The sequence below is a fragment of the Lasioglossum baleicum genome, chromosome 13 (genome assembly GCF_051020765.1).
Source record: "Lasioglossum baleicum chromosome 13, iyLasBale1, whole genome shotgun sequence".
Classification (NCBI taxonomy): Eukaryota; Metazoa; Arthropoda; class Insecta; order Hymenoptera; family Halictidae; genus Lasioglossum; species Lasioglossum baleicum.
The window spans coordinates 11,679,557-11,700,325 of record NC_134941.1 but is presented as its reverse complement, the minus strand read 5'-3'; the positions used below and the strand labels follow the sequence as shown (position 1 = coordinate 11,700,325).

General features: G+C 47.1%; 5 protein-coding genes across 15 annotated transcripts in view; 2 read left to right on the top strand and 3 right to left on the bottom strand.

The window, feature by feature from the left end:
* Positions 1-7,348, top strand: part of Enok (histone acetyltransferase enoki mushroom) — a 35,735-nt gene extending 28,387 nt beyond the window's left edge. For all 9 annotated transcript variants that reach the window (XM_076436552.1, XM_076436555.1, XM_076436554.1 and 6 more), the window contains one exon: positions 41-7,348. In XM_076436552.1, the coding sequence (XP_076292667.1) occupies positions 41-4,573 (4,533 nt within the window). In that variant the 3' untranslated portion in view covers positions 4,574-7,348. The remainder of the gene's footprint in view (positions 1-40) is intronic.
* LOC143215003 (uncharacterized) lies at positions 6,876-8,208 on the bottom strand. Its single transcript, XM_076436672.1, has 3 exons — positions 8,064-8,208; positions 7,674-7,961; positions 6,876-7,480 (listed from the first exon to the last, which is right to left on the bottom strand). The coding sequence occupies exons 1-3, from the start codon at positions 8,126-8,128 to the stop codon at positions 7,465-7,467; spliced, it is 369 nt and encodes a 122-aa protein (XP_076292787.1). The 5' UTR covers positions 8,129-8,208; the 3' UTR covers positions 6,876-7,464.
* Positions 8,209-8,323: 115 nt separating this feature from the next.
* Positions 8,324-10,782, bottom strand: Gxivspla2 (phospholipase A2 group XII). Of its 2 annotated transcripts, XM_076436655.1 has the most exons (4): positions 10,619-10,782; positions 10,310-10,524; positions 9,094-9,161; positions 8,325-9,024 (listed from the first exon to the last, which is right to left on the bottom strand). In XM_076436655.1, coding segments are annotated over exons 1-4 (603 nt in total). In that variant the 5' UTR covers positions 10,621-10,782; the 3' UTR covers positions 8,325-8,706. The 2 variants fall into 2 exon arrangements, with proteins under 2 accessions (XP_076292769.1, XP_076292770.1); XM_076436654.1 differs by having other exon boundaries at positions 8,324-9,024; positions 10,310-10,782.
* Positions 10,783-10,893: 111 nt separating this feature from the next.
* On the bottom strand, positions 10,894-12,334 carry LOC143215008 (uncharacterized). Of its 2 annotated transcripts, none has more exons than XM_076436676.1 (3): positions 12,025-12,334; positions 11,441-11,581; positions 10,894-11,206 (listed from the first exon to the last, which is right to left on the bottom strand). In XM_076436676.1, the coding sequence occupies exons 2-3, from the start codon at positions 11,570-11,572 to the stop codon at positions 11,009-11,011; spliced, it is 330 nt and encodes a 109-aa protein (XP_076292791.1). In that variant the 5' UTR covers positions 11,573-11,581; positions 12,025-12,334; the 3' UTR covers positions 10,894-11,008. The 2 variants fall into 2 exon arrangements, with proteins under 2 accessions (XP_076292791.1, XP_076292792.1); XM_076436677.1 differs by having other exon boundaries at positions 10,895-11,206; positions 11,441-11,562; positions 12,025-12,326.
* Positions 12,335-13,043: 709 nt separating this feature from the next.
* On the top strand, positions 13,044-20,400 carry Garz (Sec7 domain-containing protein garz). Its single transcript, XM_076436572.1, has 12 exons — positions 13,044-13,330; positions 13,565-13,763; positions 13,966-14,802; positions 14,884-15,275; positions 15,359-15,536; positions 15,606-15,721; positions 15,966-16,154; positions 16,222-16,557; positions 16,640-16,848; positions 16,933-17,178; positions 17,236-19,771; positions 20,248-20,400. Exons 1-12 carry the CDS (start codon positions 13,211-13,213, stop codon positions 20,347-20,349), a joined length of 5,460 nt encoding a protein of 1,819 aa, XP_076292687.1. The 5' UTR covers positions 13,044-13,210; the 3' UTR covers positions 20,350-20,400.
* Positions 20,401-20,769: the final 369 nt, after the last annotated feature.

Genomic DNA, 20,769 nt, shown 5'->3' with positions numbered 1-20,769 from the left:
CTGTCCTATTCTAATCTGGCGTGTTTGTGTTCGCTTTCAGATCGACGGTAACGTGAACAAGATTTACTGTCAGAACTTGTGTCTACTAGCGAAATTGTTCTTGGATCACAAAACGCTGTACTACGACGTGGAGCCGTTTCTGTTTTACGCGGTGACCAAGAACGACAAGTACGGTTGCCACCTGATCGGCTACTTCAGCAAGGAGAAGCACTGTCCTGCGCAGAGATACAACGTCTCCTGTATCATGACTCTGCCGCAATACCAGAGACAGGGCTTCGGTAGGTTTCTCATCGAATTCAGTTACCTGTTGTCCAAGGTCGAGGGTATACCCGGCACCCCGGAGAAACCTCTCTCCGATCTTGGTCGGGTGTCGTACCATTCGTTCTGGAAAAGCGTGGTCCTCGAGTACCTTGACGCCCATCGTGACTCCACGGACATCAGGTTGGGCGACATCACGAAAGAGACCGGCGTGTCGGCGCACGACATCGCGACCGCTATGCAGCTGTTGGGATTCATCAAATCGGTCCATTTACCTGGCGAGGGGAACTCCAAAGTAGCTGTGGTGGTCGATTGGAGCAAGGTGAACTCACACATGGCGAAGGTGCGGAAGAGTTCCCGCATAAAACTGGACCCGGACTGTCTGCGATGGATCCCGTTGCTCACACAGATCCCGAACCCTTACCAAAGCCCTGAGGAAAGCGCCGACACCAGTTCTGAAACTTCTCCTGTGACGGAGCCGAAGCAAGCGACCGCGATCGTCGAGAAGATTCAGAAGGTGAAGATCAAGAAGAAACCGAGGGGGAGAAGGTTGGGCCAGAGGAGGTCGTCGCCGTTGAAACAGAAGAGTCCGCAGAAGTCCGCCGCCGTCACGGTACAGAAAGAGGTCTCCAAAGAGTCGAGGGACACGAAGGAGACGAAGGAAACGAAGGAAACGACCAAGGAAACGAAGTCGGTCAAGGAGTCGAGGGAAGTGAAAGAAACGAAGGAAACGAAAGAAACAAAGGAGGCGAGGGACTCGAGGGGGACCAAGGACTCCGAGAAAGAGACCCGGACCACCGCCTCCGCGAAGTCCGAATCGTCCAAAGAACCGATGGACGTCGAGCCGAAGACAGTTCCGACAACACCGAGGAACTCGAGATCGGTGGCGACTGCAAAAAACGCGAATTCCTCGGCAGCAAGCTCGACGAAAGTGACACCTATACTGTCATCCTCGAGACGGAGGATCAGAACGCCGAAGGCGCTGGCGCTAGAGAGCGCAATGGCGGCGGCGGCGACCACGACGACGCCTCTCCGTAAACGAAAACATTCCGAAAAGACTGAACCCGAGGAGAAGGAGGAGAAGTCGGAGGTTAGTTCGAGGAAGAGGACTCGCGAGTCTTTGAGAGAAAAGGAAAAGGAGAAGGATCGGGAGAAGGAAAAGGAGAGGGAGAAGCCAAAGGAGAAGGAAAAGACGAAGGAGAAGGACTCTCCGAAGGACAAGGATAGGGACAAGGACCACGCTCCAGAGCCGGAGAAGACGTCACCGAAGCTGGCGACGTCGACTCCGTCGTCGACGGTGCAGAAGCCGACGAAGAAACAGTGCAAAGTTGACGACATCTTGTTGAAGGTGACGAGCAGGCAAACCAAATATTTGCAGGCGAAACAGGCGAAAGAGAAGAAGAACGCGGACGAGGCTCAGTGCAACGGCAAGGAGGAATCGAAGGAGACGAAAACTCCGCCGATGTCGAGGCGAGGACGAGCCAAAGCCGAGAAGGAATCTCTGAAGATGCCTCAGTTGAAGCCGGAAACGTCCACGGGCGACCGACCGCAAAGTCCTGTGATACCTCCCACTTCGTGTTCGCCGTCAACCGAGTCTGAGAAACCAGACTCCCCCGAGCGCAAGGAATCACCCGTTCCGGTGCTGGTGTCCCAGCACTCCTCGAAGGAGAATAGTCCCGAGACGAGCAAAAACGAGATTGTTGAGGAAAATGGCGCGATCGTGCCGCCAGAGACGGAGACGGCGTCCGCGAGTCCCGGCGAGTACGAGGGCGGTGACGAAGACGAAGGGGAGGAAGAAGTACCTGCACCAAGGCCGAAATCCGTGACTCAGAGTTCAAGCAACCCGGAGACCGAACCGATCGAACAACCCGAAAAGACCTTGGACGCGAACGCGATCGCGATCACCGAGATTGCAGAGATCGAGAAGGAACCCGTGGAGGAGGACACGGAGAAAAGCCTGCCAGCGAAAGTCGAGTTGGAAGCGAGGATCGTCGAGAGCGAGACGACGGAAGCTCCGAAGGAATGTGATAAGGATTCGGAGGCCGAGAAAACGATTTCTCGTAGCCCGGAAACGTCGAAATTGGTACCTGAAGTTTCTTCGCCCAAGGGGGAAGAATGCGAAAAATTAGAAGCTATTACTCAGGATAAAGATAGCCCTAAGGAAGAGACGATTTCCGAGAGGATAACGACGCTCAAGGAAACGAAAGAGGAGTCGACACGGCCAAAGATCGAGGTTTCTCCGGCGACTCCCACGGAGAAGAAGGAGCCGACGAGCGTCGTCGTCTCGAACATAGCCTCGCCCGAAACCGAACCCCTCACGCCACAGGAGAAATCGCTGCCGATCATGGAGCAACAGGAAACGATGCACCTGCATCAGACGCAACCGGAGGAGATGAAGCAGAACTCTCCGGAGAGCGGGAAGACGACGCCTCACCTGGAGAATCCGGGCTCGGTGAAGCGAACGCCGCCCTCGCAGCCGGACCTACCCTCTATGGGAGTGTACACACCCGACTCGACCACAAACTCGGTGCACTCGTTGCACTACGGCCAATGCGATCTGGACGTCAGTCAGCTGGGATTGGAGTCGCCGACTTCGATATCCAGCGACCTGGCGTCTCAGAACAGTGTGGAGAGGCCGCCAAGCGCGCTGCCGTCGATGCCGGCGTCGGTCACCGCTCCGATTTCCGTATCGATGCAGATAGCGCCACCTGCCACGTCCGTAGCGGTGAACATATCGCCTCAGGTTCAGTACGCTGACTGCTCGATGCCCCAGCACACGCCGACGGCTCATGTCAGCATTCATCATCCGATGCATCAGCCCCACACGCCGCAGCCCCTTCAACAGCCGAGGACGCCGCAGTCGCACACACCTCAGAGCATACCCACGCAGAGTCCTCAGCCGCTTCCACAGAGTCACACGCCGCAACCAATGCCGCAGTCCCACACGCCTCAGCCCTTGCCTCAGTCTCACACGCCGCAGAGCATTCCCACGCAGAGTCCGCAGCCTCTGCCACAGGCCCACACTCCCCAACCGATGCAGCTGTCACTGGCACAGCAAACGCAGGGCCAGAACATGACGCATAGTCAGTCTCAGCAGTCGCAACCGCAACAGCAACAATCGACGCATCAGCAACAGCAACAACAGCAGCAGCAGCAACAACAGCAGCAACAGCAGCAGCAACCACAATCTCACAGCAATAAGAGAGCCAGTGGCTCGCAGACGACCCACAGATCAAGATCGGCGCAGCAGAGCAGCAGATCCCATCGAGCCACGCCTCCAACACCACACACTCAAGCCTCCTCTCAACATACCAGCTCCCACACCAGTTCTCATGCGAGTTCCCACACGAGCCACACGACCGTGGCGCACACGAGCCACGTACCGCCTCAGTACCAACAGTCCTCGTCAATGAGCGTACCACCAGTGCCTCATCTGCAGTCTCACACACACGCCGCTCACTCGCACAACATGGCCGTGATCTCGCAAGGGAACTACATGGCAGTCGCCTCGCCGACCTTCCCTACGCAGAACACGTACGTGATACAGCATCGAGGCAGTAGATCCGGCGCGCCCACGCCTTGCACCACCGCGACAAACTTCTACATCCAGACGAGCGCGATGCCACCGCACTCGCATACGCCCGCACCGTCTCTGTCGGCCTCCGGGAACCACCAGACCACCAATTCGTGCAGCCTGGCGAAGCTTCAGCAGCTGACCAACGGTCTGGAGATGATACCGCCGACGCCATCGCCGGCGATGAACTTGACACCGCCGCCACCGATCCCGCACACCATGACGCCCCCTCAAACGTCGAGGCAGTTGCCGACCCCGCCCCAGGTGCCGCTCGGCTACCCGAAGAACTATTACAACGTGAACACGGTGCCACCGCCTGGTACGCCCGGCCCACCTAGTAGGTCGACCTCGAGGTCTTCGGCGAACGCGAACATGACGACCCTGACGCAACCGTATCCGAGCGAGAGCCTGTACAGACAGACCCTGGATCCCGGAAGTACCTGTCCACAGATGCAGAGCGCCGCCAGCCGGGTCAGTCCGAATGTGGCGCTGAACACGAATCTCATGGCTCAGTACGGCTACCGAGTAGGTCAGCCGACCACCGGCTACATGAACCAGGCGGCGCAACTCGGCGGCTTCATGAACCAAGCCAGTCAACTCCCCGTGGGAGTGGTGAACGTACCTGCGCCGTATCCTCAGGACCCACATCAGCAGAACCCAGCGGCGGTCTACACGACCTACCACGGCTACATCAACGGAGGCCTTATGCAGCCCCTAAACAGTTCGATGAGGCCCCGCTAGCCCCTAAATTCACCTAAACGCACACCCCTTCACCCGCAACGACGAAGCTTCGATGCGGACAAGGCCCGCGGGCCATCGTCCGCTTAGCAACGACCATTGTTTTCTCTCCGGGATAAGACTGCAGGCATTCTCTGCGATGCGATCTCGATCATCCTTCGAGCGATCGCCACCGCGGCGACCTCTTTTAATCCACATGAAATACGTTTCGTTTTATAGTACCACTGACGAGGGTAACACGTAGCTTTCCCCACTCCCCCTGTTTTCTTTATCCACGCTCTCGAAACGTATCGACGCGTTCTTTTACCAAGTTAATCCTTGTGTAGTCAACCGGGTACCTATTTACTGTATTTCTTTCAATAACTTATTAATGTTCCTCTAAAAAGTATCACGACATTTCGCTGCACGTCCATTCTTTACTCGCTAATTATTAATTTATAGCCGTGTAATGAGAATTTGTGCTAGCAAGTTACATGCAGAAAGGTTTTAACCTTTAGCAGTCGAATGGCGACTCTAAGGCGCCACTGAAAATTGCTGTATTCGAAATATTGTTTAGATTATTAAATATATCGGGATCTAATCAATTACTAAACACATTTAGGTGTCGCATGAGGTATTTATGTCAATTTTAGATACATAAAATTTTTTAAATATTGGCGAATGTGAAAATATCGAAAGAAATGTTTATCTATACATTTTCGTTGCCTACACAAGGGTTAACTAGCCCCGAAGGTCCGCGCGGATCGTGCTCCTCGAAGGATTCGGCGGAGAGCTCGCATCGAAGGGATTCGCAACTTGTCGTCGCGTATATTTGTGTACTGTACGTTTCTCGCAATGTGGTACCCTAGGGACGTAGTTCCCTACAGGGACGAAGGGTATTACGCGATACTATGAAGTAGTGATAATCTTCAGTGCGCGCCTGATCAGTCGGACGGTTTCTTTGCGAATTCTTGTCGCATTCCTTCCTAGTACCACGTTGCGAGACACGGACAATATGTGTGCGGGATATAATCGCGGTATCGGATAGGAAAATTGCGTGGCATGGGTTCTTGGTAACTCTGTGCATTTACAAAACGATTAATCATTATGTACCTTGAGGATCGATCTGTCGATCTGTCGAGGTCACGGAAGAGATACATCTTCCTCCCTCTGTTTTGGGATCTACGATCGACAAAGCGAATACCTATTTTTTAGTAGGGCATTCCCTCTTTGAATCGCAACGGTGTTACGTTTTCTGTATAATAATATACATATATATATATGTATGTGTATGTATGTATTTTTATATATATATATGTGCATATACAGATATACGTATATGTATATATAAAAATACCTATGTTATATATATATTTATATATATGTTTATTTATATATATATGTATATATATAATACGTATATTACATATATAATATGTATATTATCTATATATATATATATAATATATGTATAAATACTTACAAAGAATATTCTGTTTGATATTATCGATTGTTGAACGTTGTTGTTTACGTTTTCTTCGAGGCACACTGTACTTTACTGTATCATAAAAATACTTACCGCTACGATCATTCGAATTGTATTATTGCGAATTAATTATTACGATTGTCAAAAAGTCGGGATCATCGTGAACGCGTTCGTTGCTCATTTTACCGTGTTATCATCGTTCGTCATCAGCATCAACACTACGTTTTTCTCCAGTTATCGGCACTGCTACCATCACCTCCACCACAACCACTACCAATATCACCTCTGTACCCCTACCTCCCTACCAGCCACACTTCTTGACGCGATATCGTCCTAATCGTGATTGTCGTTATTATTATTTCTATCGATTACTATTATCATTATTAATATTATTATTTCTATGATTATTAATATTATTACTATTATTATCGTCATCATGATACCCAATCCAATATACAGTTATAGTTTTATCCGGTTCGAGCGGCCCGTCACACACGGACACGCGGAGACAAATTAGCGAAATCGAGACACACAACACACGCTCACACACATACACACACATACGCAGACGACAAATTGCATTCGTTCGTTACTCTCTATTGTATGTAATAATGGTTTTTATTCTAGCTAGTATTTGGAGTGAAAGGGCACATACGTACACAACAAACAAACGTACGGACAGACGGATCAAACAAACAGGAGCAGGACAGACACACATTCACACGGACCGATTTATATATATATATATATATATTTATATATATACCACATTCGAGAAGGATTATGACTGCGTATATAACACAGAAAAAAAACTCTTCCACGGAGCGTCGTGAGAAAAAAATTTATGCGGAAATTATTTTTTGTATCGAATCGCGATGAGAGAAAGAGAGATTGCGAGCGAGAGAGTGTGATAGAGATGCGAGAGAGAGAGAGAGAAAGAGTGAAAAAGAGGGAGACGCGCGGCTCCACTCGTTTCCCTTCGACCTGTCTGTGGGGAAATACATAAAACTGGTGCTCGTTCGTGTACGTTGAATTGTAATTTCCCTCCCACGCGTCGGCGACGCTTCGCGGAACGGTCGCGAACAAAATAATAATATATTTATAGTACGTTAACGAATTCGATTTTTTCAGAGGAGTACGAGACACGATAAGAATTGTATGAGAAAGAGAGCGGCAGTGATATCCGCTGCCCGGTTTTTAGCGTAACTCTTTAAACGGATAAGAAAGGTCATTAATAGTGTAAAAATACATCAATATTTATTGTACATAGATCTAAAAAAAAACTACTAACAAATAAAAAGAAATCAAAAATATCTACTGGGATTCAAAAAAGCTTCGAACGGTGGGAACGGCGGGAGAACGGCAGGGGGATGATCCGATTTGCAGTCACTTGGAAAATTTCGTATTTTGTTTCCTCGTCCCGTCCGCGCTATCTTCTTCTTCTCCTGCGGAAAGGAAATTCACTCGACTAGAATCGCGAAGAACAACCACCCCCTCCCCCAAACCTGAACTGTCTCTAACACTTCATTTGATAGGTAGAGCAATTTTGGTTTTAGAATGACAAACTCTAGAATCAGACAACAGTAATTGTTGGACACGAAGAAAGTTTCATTTTTTGTTGGACTGTGTAATAGTCACCTCGACTTCCTCGACTTTCTCATCTTTCTTCTCCTTCCTTCTCGTCTCTTCTTCTCGGCGTTCGCCAGATCTATGTACTTCTTTCTTTGTTCCGGGGTCATTTGTGTCCACAATCTTCCTGCTGCACGCGCGATCACAGTTACGTGTTCCTTCGGCTTTTTGCTGCGTAACCTCAAAAAGAAAATAATGAAAGGATTCGTGGCCCGGTACTTGGTGGTCTCCCTTCGGCCCTTCCCGCAAGGGTTAGCAGCACCCTTCTTTCCATTCCTTCCGGGACGGTCATCTACGCTACCCAAAATCAAGACATGTAACTTGTAAGTCAGTGAAATCATTGCTTCGGGAACTCGGGACGTCAGGACTCGTCTCGGGTCGAGCTTGAAATTGTCTTACCCGTCACCGAAATCGTCTTTCTTCCGGTCTTTTCTTCCGGTCTGCGAGGATCTGGAGTTTCCCATTTTATCGCGACCCTCTATCGCGTGAAAAACATTACTTGATAATTTTCAAATCTGTGAAGAGAACCGTGGACAAAATGGCCTCGACGGAGGCTGCTTTACATTGTTTTCCGACAGAAACAAAAGCGGGGATAAACATTCGCTGTTTAAAAATCCGCGCAGGATACCGAGGGGAATTTCAATATGGTCGGAGATGTGTTTTCGAAATTATGATGTTTATTGGTCGAGTACAAAACATATTCTTATCGCTATCGACGTCGAGATTCATCATTCCTCTCACTAATACTATTTTTTTATTTCAATTAGCAAAAGCAAATCGATGAAAGAAATTCGAATCAAGATGGTTTCAACATTTCATTCTCGGAGGAAAACGTCTAGGTTTCGAGACCTCCGCTGGAGGCTTATCGCTGGACTGCGGATCTTTATGCATTTATGGCTTCTGAAAATTTAGTGAAAATTTATCTAAAGAGGCTACTACCACTGCATAAAAAATTGCAAGTTGCATAAACTTCCGCAGTCTACTTATCACTTAATCGAACAAGAGAACAACAAACGGAAACCGCGTTTACACATTCGAGATTCTACAGTTCGCCGCCGGCCTGTGCAGCCTTTTTCGGTTTCTTATTCTTGCTCCATTTGTCGCCGCAGTAGCAGGCTTCCTTCTGCGCATCCATGTAACTCTTGCAGCCGAGAGTTGTGGTCCCCGTGAAAAGCACCTTCGCAGCTGCCTTACACGTGTTTATCACAGCCGCTGTTTGGTAGCCCTCGCAATATTTGTACAAACATCTTTTAAACTCCAGGTCGCACTTCTCCTTGTCCATGTTGCAGGTGTCGTAGCAGATGTCGTGCGCGTCGCAACATTTGGTCATCTCCGCCAAAGGTAAGTACTCTTGATTAATCTGTAATTAATTAAATTGTCCATCTACAGTATGCAGCGAATTCAAATTGGATCAATTTGTTCTTCTTACCTCTATTCCTAAAGATCCGCAGCCGTTGCTCTGCGGTTTATGGTTCCAATCCGGTTTCGGCGTAATGCCTGAAATCAGAAAGCATACCCGCCACTTCATTTGAAAATAGCAGCCAGGGCCGTGCCGTGTAGTGGTTGGAGATGGCGTGCAAACTCGCTAACCGTGATTTATTACGATCACGTCATGATTTATTACTGTCATCTTAATTCCTTATCTCGATTGGATTAGTATTCTTTTTTTATAAAAAATGTAATTAAAAATACATCGATTAGCTTGCTTAAAAATATCTGCATATAACGTAAATTTACTTCGTTTAATGATAACGATGAAAAATATTCAAATTTTCTTTGCCGCATCTTATTTCAGTATTTAAAAAGGAAACAAATTAATTCTTCCTCCTCGATTTCGAAATCGTAATATTTATTCAAATAGTATAAAAGTGCAGATACCAACATATGTATACAGTTTTACAAAATACCAATTATAGGAAACGCAAATGATAGTTTGAGAAACGTTTTACAGATTTTTCGAAGGCTCGCATCAAAATCTACCGCACGGCCCTGATAGCGACCAATCGAATTCGACCAAATCACCTAACACGCGTCGTCTGCCAATCTCTACGAAACTCCGTTTTCTTTGAATGACAACCATTACACTTCCACTCGAATCATTTAGCATTGTTGCTTATCAATATTAACCCTTTGCACTCGTTGATTTTTTAACTGGAAAATTTCTTCCGATCTGGAATATTCCATTTCCTATGATTTTCTAAATTGTATGGATATGAAATTGGTATAATACCTCGTACAATGCCTAAATATTTAGTAATTGATTAGTTAACAATATTTTCACCTCCTGACAATGGGTGAATGTCTCCTAAACAATGGGGAACCGGTTCATTAGTTTATAAACTAATGACTATTAAGTCTATAGACTTAAAAATTAATTTTCACGGTGATATTTCAACAATCTTTATTTCATTAAATTTCATAAAACAAATATTTCATTAAATTTAATTTCGAGTGCTAAGGGTTAAATAATGTGTCTCGATATCGTCTGGAAACTGTTCGTTCATACGCGCGTGCAAGATAACGCACGCAAACATGTCGGCCGGTCCGACCAATGGCAGCCCGACCGTGGACGGACTGTGGACTAGGTTTAACGCGGGAATGGGCACAATAAACTACGATGGAATGGCGATAGGTTAATTACGTACCCGCTGGACACTGGAAAACACAATGTTCTTCGACCGCGGCATCAAACACCTCGTGTATGTCCTTGATTTTCCTAGCCACGGTAATCGCATTTTGGAATAGATCCTCGAAGACCGATTCCGCGGATAAGACAGCGTCCCTTAGGTTCGATAACAAACCACTGCCATAACCGGACCAGGCGTACGCCATAAAAGTCAATACGTAGATCAGCGCTTTCCTATATTGCGAAAAATCCATTGTTACGCGTTCTCGATGCACTACCGACTCACTGTTCCACTGGTCCGTGGATATTTTTAGGTGAATCAACTCACATAGGTGTTCCGGATCGTGGACACGTGGTGGCAAACGACGAAGTACTTTTTACGATTCAATTTCGTCACACGATATATATGTACATACATAACATCAATCGCTCTGTCATCTGACGTGGATTTAACGCGTTAAAACAGAAAAACTCATAAGCCAAAATTGTGGCGTTCATTGTAGGATTTGCGAACCAATCGATATTTTGGTTGATATGAGTCATGGTCTCATGGTGCTGGTCAGAGATTCTTGAAATTGGGATTTTCGAAGAAATTGCAACGTTTCAAGTTCCTTTAAGTATTTAACAGTGTTTATTACATTAATCATTAAATAAAGAGGATCAACTAATACAGTATAAATAATTGTTGTGGTGTCAATGTAAGTTCAATAGATACACATTACAATTTCTTCACGAGTTCTCCGTTGTCGTACAGTTTCTTCACATCTGTGCCACCTCCAAGGCAAACACCCTTCACAAATACCCTAGGGACTGTCCTGGCGGATGTCATTTCACCAAGTATGTCTTGGATGTCGTCACCATCGTCTCTCTCATCCAGCTCGATAGCAGTATACTTTTCTTTTAAACTATCGAACACCTGTAAATGTTGTTGGATGGTAAGTCTTGGATAAGAACGTGTAACTTACGGAATTAGACTGCGGATCTTTATGCATTTATGAAGAAATTGGTTGGGTGAAATGTAAAACTGTTTCTAATGTAACAAAGTCGTTAAGGGGGATGATATCTACTTTATATTATTCCTGCTTTCCACAATCGATGTAAAACATTTTTATTTTGCATAAAGATTAGTCTATACTAAATTCTATAATACCTTTTTAGCCATTTTGCAATAAGGGCATGTTGACTTGGAGAATATGACCACCTTGTCCGATGCAATGATCTGGCCAACTTGTTCTTTAGTCACCGTCATGTCTGATGTTCTGGTGCTGGAAACTGAACCCATTGCGTTTGTCTAAATAAACGATTACCCGTAAAAATGACGCAATTTTCGCATGGTAATTAAGAGATCGTTAGATTGTTTGAAACTTAAGAGGTCTATTTCGCTCGTCTTGCAATCGCTGTTGCAGCATTCGTGATCCGGACGGGTTGCAAAAATGATGTTTGCCATGCCAGTAAATAAACTCGGCGATATGTTATACATTTTGAGTTTGAGGTATTGCTTGATAGACGTAAACATGATCGACGGTTTCCACTCGGGTCAATTTATACGTTTTAGGTTAGTGCTCGAATAAAAGATGCAAAGTGCGATATAAAAACAAATGCCTAACGCGTGATATTCGAATATAAATTCGACAAGTGTTGCGTTCGCCGTATCTCTGATTAAATTGTTTCTGCGACAATTGCGTTAATAAAGATTCTAAACTACCGAAATTTCATGTAAAACACTTGGTTTACCTTGACGCTATTCAAAAATGTTCACAAACGTTGAAACTCTGGAAAGTATCGGCTACCGTATGGAATGCGATAATCTGTGCTATGAGGTATTCATTGGAGAAAAATTACTCAGAAGGAAACTGTGAGCTGGGAGTGCCCGCTCCAGCGAATGGTGTACGTGTACGTGTATATAAACAATAATCGATTACAAAGCAAAAGTTACGGCTGGTAAAACGTTAGTTTCCGGCGAATATTAATTTAATTTACGATGGATGTCGCAAGTATATTAATTCTGCAAGGCTATTAATTTTCAGCCGTACATTATCTTTATCTGACCATGAATTACGCAGGATCCTATTTGAGGCAGAGATGGGCAGAGAACAGCAGAGAATATGATTGGGAGACAGGAAGTACATACCGCATATTTTATTTTCTCAGGCGAAGAATGTAAAGATTTTAGTTTTTTTAAAAATGCATATTCACTATATTTTGCTTATATATATTATATTGTTCTTACTATTCTTTTCTTTTTAATAAAGCAAGTTGTGAGGAAATAAATACAGATTTTAGATTATCAACATCTACATTAGAATTTAACTTTTTTCAAATTATAAATGAGTAAATATGAGTTAGTACTAGTAAAGTAAAACTGAACGAGTCTTAAAATAAGATATATAATACAGTTACAGTTTGCATAAATACAGAATGAGATACGACGACGATTCCCCTTTCCCCTCTAACCACCTCTAACGCTTTAGCTTCGCGGTACTTCGGTTTTTTGACAAACTTTAGTACTTTGCCCGCATCCATCATCTGGTAGATGATGTAATCTAGGAACAAGGCATGTTATTTGAAGCCGGGTCTATAAGTATATACATATATGGTATATGTATGTATAGTATATAGAAGTAAGTATATATGGTGTAAGATATAGTATATATAAGCAGATATAAGTATATATGGTCTAAGTAGCACAAATCAGCGTCTTTTGGAGTTTGTAGATTTCTTCATTTGAAGTTCCCGCGGCAAACGGCAGCACAAATGGCGGACGGAGCGCTGACTGAAGAGTCGAACATCTTTCCAACCGACTAGTCGATGACTATCGCGTTGGAAGTGTTCTTTTGACACTTGACGTTACGAATTATCGAGCTGTTTGTAAGGTTTCATTCGGAGTAGAAATGGTGTAAGAAACAAAGCCTTGGGGACGATGAGCAGGATCGCGAAAATGGCCTGTCCAGGAGGTGGTCTGTACGTCGTCGAGAGCGAGGTCTGCCTCCTGGTGACGTCTATGAGACGGGTCACCCGATGGTCTTCGCATTCTCATCAGGTTAGAGAACGTGTTGTCAATTGCTCTTCTTTGAAATCTTTTCTTTTATTCAACAATGAAACATGTGTAGCTGGTAGAACGTAGATTCGTTTGACTATCGCGATCACGTGCGTTTATTTTTATCGTTATCGAATCAAGCACCTTCAAACACTCCGTCAGTATGGTAACACCCGAACGCGGTCATGCTCTTTTTCAGGGTGATGTGTATTTGAAATTTTTACGATTGTCTTTCAGGATGAAGACCAGGACAATCTCGTGAAGGGCTTGTCTAATTTAAAGGAGGCTCTGAACGAAGCGAAAGATTTGTCTCAGTTGGAACCTGGAGTGTTTTTAGCGCCATTCTTGGAAATTATAAGATCAGAAGAAACAACGGGACCTGTTACCAGCCTCGCGTTGTCCGCAGTTAATAAAATAATTTCCTATGGCTTGATCGGTAAGTGCTATTCAACCTGTTGAGTCCTAATCAAGGTATACCCCTGTCCATAAATCACTGGACAATCACTGAAAAACCCTGTATTTGGAAACGAGACTATCCCCTTAAAGTTTGTCTAGAAAAATTGAAAATTGCGTAAACTGCGTCCAAATTTGAACAAGTATCTGGCGACTTATAACTAATATAGACTGCTATGTTTCAGATCCAGAACATCTGGCTGTAGCGCAATGCGTCGAGGCCGTTGCGGACGCCGTAACGCACGCGAGGTTCGTCGGAACCGATGCCACCGGGGATGGGGTTGTTTTGATGAGAATACTTCAGGTTCTAAAAGCCCTCATGTTGTCGCCGGCCGGAGATTATCTGTCGAACGAAAGCATTTGCGAAATCATGCTCAGTTGTTTCAGGATATGTTTCGGGACGCATCTGAGCGAATTGTTGAGGAAAACGGCCGAGCACTGTTTGAGGGACATGGTGCAACATTTGTTCACACGGTTGCCTCAGTTCGCGGACGACACGAGGGCATTGTTGAACATGAAGAAAATGAGAACCGACGGCATGGAAAATACTCGTAGCAAAAATAGGAGAAACAAGAATCATTACAAACAGAAACCTAAACCAAATCCGGAGGAAACGGACGACAGCGAAGTTCAGCCCTTGAACTCCGTCGATAGGGTGAAGCCGAGTCATTTGGCGACGACGCCCGTTGCTCCCGGAGGAAATATTGTAGATATGCAGGGATCGATGGATCAAGGAACCACGGAGAACACGGAGGATGAAAACAAGGAGAACGGTGGAAAAGATTCGAACGGGAAAGGCGACGGTCCGAAACAGGAAGACGATTCGGAGGCGAAGGGAAAGGAAGAGGATGCGGAAGATGCAACGATGTGTAAAGATAACAGCGATGGAGCTGTAGAAAGTACAAATAATTCTGTAGAGAAGGAACAGGTCCAACAGGAGGAGTGTAAAAATGAGGAGAAGAACGAGAAGGAGAAGCAGAATCGAACGGAAAAATCCTCCGTGGTGAAGCAAGAGAGCCAGGGTAATTAAAACGATTACGGTAGTTTTTGTTTTTTTTCAGTTAGCAAGGTATGTACAATGATTCGTACGTGTTGTTTTGCAGAGAACCAATCGATCAGCGACGAGAAGAGCCCGGAATTGATACAGTCTCCGACAGGAAGCGTCGAAGACTTATCGATAGATGAAAGCACGAACAGCGGATACAAAGCGTCGAAAATGAAAGAAATCGAACAAGTCGAGGAGTACATTAACGCTCAAGGAGTTCGTTTCACGCCGCTGCAACAATTGGTCCCGTACGGTGCTCTATGCGTTCGTGAATTATTTCGATTTCTCGTGTCCCTCTGTAACCCTTTCGACAAACAGAACACCGGAGAAATGACCCATCTTGGTCTGAGTTTGTTACAAGTAGCGTTGGAGATCGCTGCCGATGTTCTCACCAACTTTCCGTCGTTGCTCGCTCTCGTGAAAGACGATCTTTGCAGGAACCTGATCTTGGTAAGGCAAACGACAAGCATTCTGTCCCGCGTTTACACGAAATTCTCAGCCAGCAATCTAATCGTTTGAATTTGATCCGTCAGCTTCTTGGCACGGATCGATTGTCGATCCTCGCAGCCGATTTGCAAGTGTCTTTCCTATTGTTCGAATCGCAAAGGGAACATTTGAAATTCCAAATGGAGCATTACATAACGAAATTGATGGAAATCGTGTGCTCCGACTCGAACAGAATAGCCTACGATCAACGAGAATTGGCGCTCGGTATGAACCAACCGCGTGATACAAGCGATTTCAATGTTCTTACGCGAACTCTCCTCTGTTTCATTTTAGAAGCGATCGTGAGGCTGTGGAGGATACCTGGATTACCGGCAGAACTATATCTGAACTACGATTGCGGCTTGTACTCCACGAACTTGTACGACGAATTGATGAAGCTTCTTTCGAAGGTATACGGGTCATTCCATGCCACATTGATCACTTTTTGACGTCAAAAATTGCAAACTTCGAAGGCCTGTAATTTCTAAACAAATTCTAAACAGGCAAAATTATAACTTAAACTCCCCCTAATTTCACATGGATTACAACATATTTCATTTAGAACAAAATCGTCGATGGTGACGTCAAAAAGTGACCCGTACATACTTTGTGTTGGGATACGAAACGATTGAAACGGAGAATTTTTCCCGATAGAATGCTTCCACGTTTATGGGCACTATGTACAGTATGCAGTTCATCTCGTTGGACGCTATAATTATGCTGGTATCTGGCATGGAAATGAGATGTTCAGGGTACAACGAATTGTGCAAACCTTCGCGACACAGCGCGTCGCCGAAACTGCCTACGCGAGAAGAATTACACGCCATAAAGGCTAATAAGTCGGTAAGCGTCGGCGTTCGTTGATTCTGTCGCGAATCATTTGAGCTGAACCGTTTCACGGATTTTACAGTGGTTGGTGATGGGAACGGAAAAATTTAACGAGAGCCCGCGCGAAGGTATCGCCAAGCTGACGGAATACGGCCTATTGGGTGGTAGCCCGGGTAATCCCGATCCGGAGCAAGTAGCGAAATTTCTGAAAGAGAATCCCAGTTTAGCGAAAAAAGCTATCGGAGAGTACATCAGCAAGAAGGAAAACAAAAACGTTTTAAACTGTTTTGTCCACAACTTCGACCTGAGAAACACGCGGGTCGATCAAGCTCTGCGTCTCTACTTGGAATCGTTCCGGCTTCCTGGCGAAGCGCCACTTATCTCTTTGTTGCTCGAGAAGTTCGCGGAACATTGGCACGTAAGTTTGAAAGCGAAACATTTCTATCGTCGACGATGACGCAACGAGCACACGCGTAAAGATTCGACGTCTGTTTACCCAGGATAGCAATGGCAGGCCATTCGCGTCGGCTGACGCTGCGTTTACTTTGGCATACGCGGTGATCATGTTGAACGTCGATCAACACAATTACAATGTGAAACGACAGAACAACCCGATGACCGCCGACGCGTTTAAAAAGAATTTGAAGAAGGTGAACGGTGACGCGGATTTCGATCAAGATATGCTCGACGAGATTTATACATCCATCAAGTACGAACCTCTTTACGTTACGTAAACAATAATCCACAGTAATTCGCGGTTTGGTGTCCTGTGTAACGATATGCGACATTATAGGGGCGAGGAAATCGTAATGCCAGCGGAGCAGACGGGATTGGTGAAGGAGAATTATTTGTGGAAATGTCTCCTGCGTAGAGGCGCGGGACCCGAAAGCATCTATCTGAAGGTTGGAAACGCCGGTAAATTCGTGGACAAGGAACTAGCCGAACAGGCTTGGGCTTCGATCATTAGCGCGCTTTGCCGAGCGTACGACAAAGCACCCGATAAATCATTGCAGCGTCGAGTCGCCGAGACGTTCCTCCGGTTCGTAGATCCACTATCGAACGATCGAACAAAATGTTAGCAATCTTCTTTTTTCAGGTGCGCCTCGATAAGCGCTCATTACGGGATGAGTAGCGATTTGGACACGCTCGTGGTCAGTTTGTGCAAGTTCACGGGATTAGCGACCGGTGGCGAGCCCGAACAAGTGGTGTCGTATCTCGGCAGAAGCGGCAGGTGTCAGCTGGCCGCGAAAACCCTCTTTAAAATCACTCACATGCACGGGAACGCGATGAGAGCCTCGTGGAAGAACATCGTCGACTGCCTGCAGTCGTTGTACAAAGCAAGATTGCTTCCAAACAGCCTTACCGAAGGGGAGGATTTCATAGACCCGACCGGGAAGATATCTCTGCTTCGAGAACCGACCACGCCCAAGCAACCGCCTCCGGATCAAGGAATATTCTCCAGCTTGTACTCGTACATAGCTCAAGACTCGTCCCGCCTCTCTCAACCGGCGGGAGCGTCGACGAGAAAGAAAGCAATCGAGTTCGTGGCCGGCTGCTACCTCAAACAGATCATCGAGGAGAGCAAGTTCTTGCAGATCGAATCGCTTCGGTCTCTCGTCGGTGCTCTGGTCTTCACCAATCATCAGGACGAGGACGAGTCGGTATTTCTGTTGGAACTTCTATTGGAAGTGACCATTCAGAATCGCGACAGAGTGATGTGCATTTGGCCGATAGTGCAAGCACATATGGACAGTCTGCTGACGACAGCCGCGAGAGAGAACCATCCCTACCTGCTGGAAAGAGTAGCGGTTGGAATGTTGCGATTGGCTATTAGATTGTTGAGAGGGGAGGAGTGCGCGTGGACTGTTCTGCCGCCTCTGTTACCGCTGACCCATTTACCTTCGGCGACGACCGCGCCCCTCGCAAGACAGATCGCGTACGGATTGTTCGAGCTGTTAAAGATCGGCGCGGCCAACATTCACAACACGGAAGATTGGAAGGTGGTGTTCAGTCTATTAGAATGCTCCGGCGCCGGTGCATTGTCGCCGAAGCAATCGAACACGGTGTTGGACGAGGCAACGAACTCCTCAAGAACGTCGGTGTTGGATCCCAGGCCCATTAGCCCCGTGCCGGAATGGATGTTGATGTCGCCCACGGGAACGGAAGCGCCTTTGCCGATAGCCGCCGACACGATCATCTTAGATCGCGACCTGCAGCAGCACGACCCGGCTGCGCTGATCAAGTGCTGCGACAGCTTAACGTTTCTAGTCAGAGATGTGGCGCACGTGACCCCTTTCAACTTCGAGCTGTGCATCCGTTGCGTCAGAACCTTCGCCGAAGCGGTTCTCAAGTGTACAGGTAGGAGAAGCAGGGTTCACGCTACCATCACGGAGGAACCGGCCGACTACCAAAAATGTCCCATTCAGCTGCTGGACCTGATGCATACGTTGCACACTCGAACCGCTCAAGTGTTTCGATGGTGGGCGGAAGAAGGCAACGCCGAGCAAGCGGTTTCTCTGTGGCCGCAGGCTTGGAGGCCGCTACTCCAAGGTATCGCGAGATTATGCTGTGACGCTCGTAGGCCGGTTCGCACGGCAGCCATTACATATCTACAAAGCACGCTGCTGGCTCACGACTTAGCCCAATTATCAGCGGTCGAGTGGTCCCAGTGTCTGGAACAGGTACTCTTCCCCCTGCTCACTCAACTACTGGAACCAATAGCAGCGGACGATCCGATCGGAGTGGAGGAAACGAGGGTCAGAGCAGCGATGTTGTTATCCAAGGTCTTTCTTCATCATTTAACCCCTCTGTTGACTCTTCCCGGATTTCTACCTCTATGGCTGACCGTCCTGGATCTCCTCCGCGCCTACATGCACGCCGACAACAGCGAGCTCCTGTTCGAAGCTATACCGGAGTCTTTAAAGAACATGTTGCTCGTGATGTCTTCCACGAATGTTCTCGCGTCCAACTCGAATCTGTGGGCGCCCACCTGGAGGACCATCGACATGTTCCTGCCGAATTTGAAAGAGGAACTGTTCCCCGAGCCACCTCCGCCACCACCGGCGTCGCAGGCGTCACAGAATTCGCAAGTGATCAGCTTGGTGGAGCAACAGCAACCGTCGTTTCCGGGATCGATAGCTCCGCAACCGGACAACGCGATCGGCGAACCGATTCAACTTATGCAGCAGGATACGAGCGTCGAGGTTGCACCGGAACCTACGAATCCGACGACGACGAACAACGCCGTCTCTGTTCCGATGTCTGTTCCGTTGTTCGACGACAGAGAGCCGCAACAGGTGATCACGCTGGTGAATCAACAGCCCCCGAGCGTGTCGAGCCCGGTCGCGGTGCAGCCGGCCGCGCAACAGGTTTTCGACGTGTGTCAACCGTTGTCGATGGTCTGCCAGACGACTATCGAGGATCATCGGGCAATGATAGCCAGCCAGGAGGATCTCGAACGAGTACCAAAGATCGAGAACGAGCAGGAGCACGTGGTCGCAGCCGAGTACGAGGAGCAGAGGCAATCACAGCAGAGCTCGCCTCGACAGCACTCTGTACAGCATTTACTCTATAAGCAGGAACCGCAACACGTTGGAACGGTGAACTCCACGCATCGCGCGAACTCGTCCGAGGTGAATCAATGTCTTGCATTTTAGCAGGAATGTCCCGTGGATCGTCGGCTGGTCCCGCGCTAGTTCTCCCCTTCATCTGTCCCGCTATTTCATCTTTTATTTCGTTCCGATTGCTGATCCACGACCTCTTACAGCCCGCCGCGCGACGTCGAGTAGATCACGAGGAGAACAGCGGCGAGAAACGCCTGCGGGAACTCGTTCAATTCGAATGTCGCAACCACCGAGCTCGACTCGCCGGGGCTGAAGAGGCTCTGGACCATGAACGTCGTTTATTGTTTCGCTTCGTTACGCTACGCGCGATCCTGCAACACGTCCCCTCCCCGAGTCTCGTTACCGTCTAGCCTCTCCTTCTTCTTCTCATCCGCACGAAATCCTCTAGAGTGAACGCTTCCATCGTGCCGTAGCTAAACGCGAGTAAATAGCCGTAGAATCGCCGCGCGACAACAGCCAGAATAACCGGAATATTTTCTTTGCAGACAACAGCTATAAGCTCTACGGTGGCGACGATCTTTAATTCTGCGGCGTATTTTAGCGAGGATCCCGCGGCGGATCGACTATTCGCCGTGACCAATCCTTGACCACTGTACATTCGTTATGTATATTGTATGATATAAAATATTTCTATGAAGTACACGGCCCTCTGGTCCCACCAAGCAAGAGGGAGTACGATCAACGGGAAAGATATCTTCGGCTCGCGTATATTAATAATAACATGTCACGGTGTAATCGACATTATTATTAATATATACATCCATATCATTTACATAGACATACTTATACAGAACATATACATACATATATAAATACGGAAAGTTCGGTGTGTTTTGCGGGTATCGTGTTTCGTGGTGGTTTCGCGGTCGTGTTTATTTTTAAACGATAACGACGCGCGCGATCGTTCTAGAATTTGTACAAGCGTGACGGTGACGGACCGTTCGCGTCTCGTGACCGGTGGCTGACCTGCGGACGGACCGCCATGAACGAGCGATCGACGAACAGTC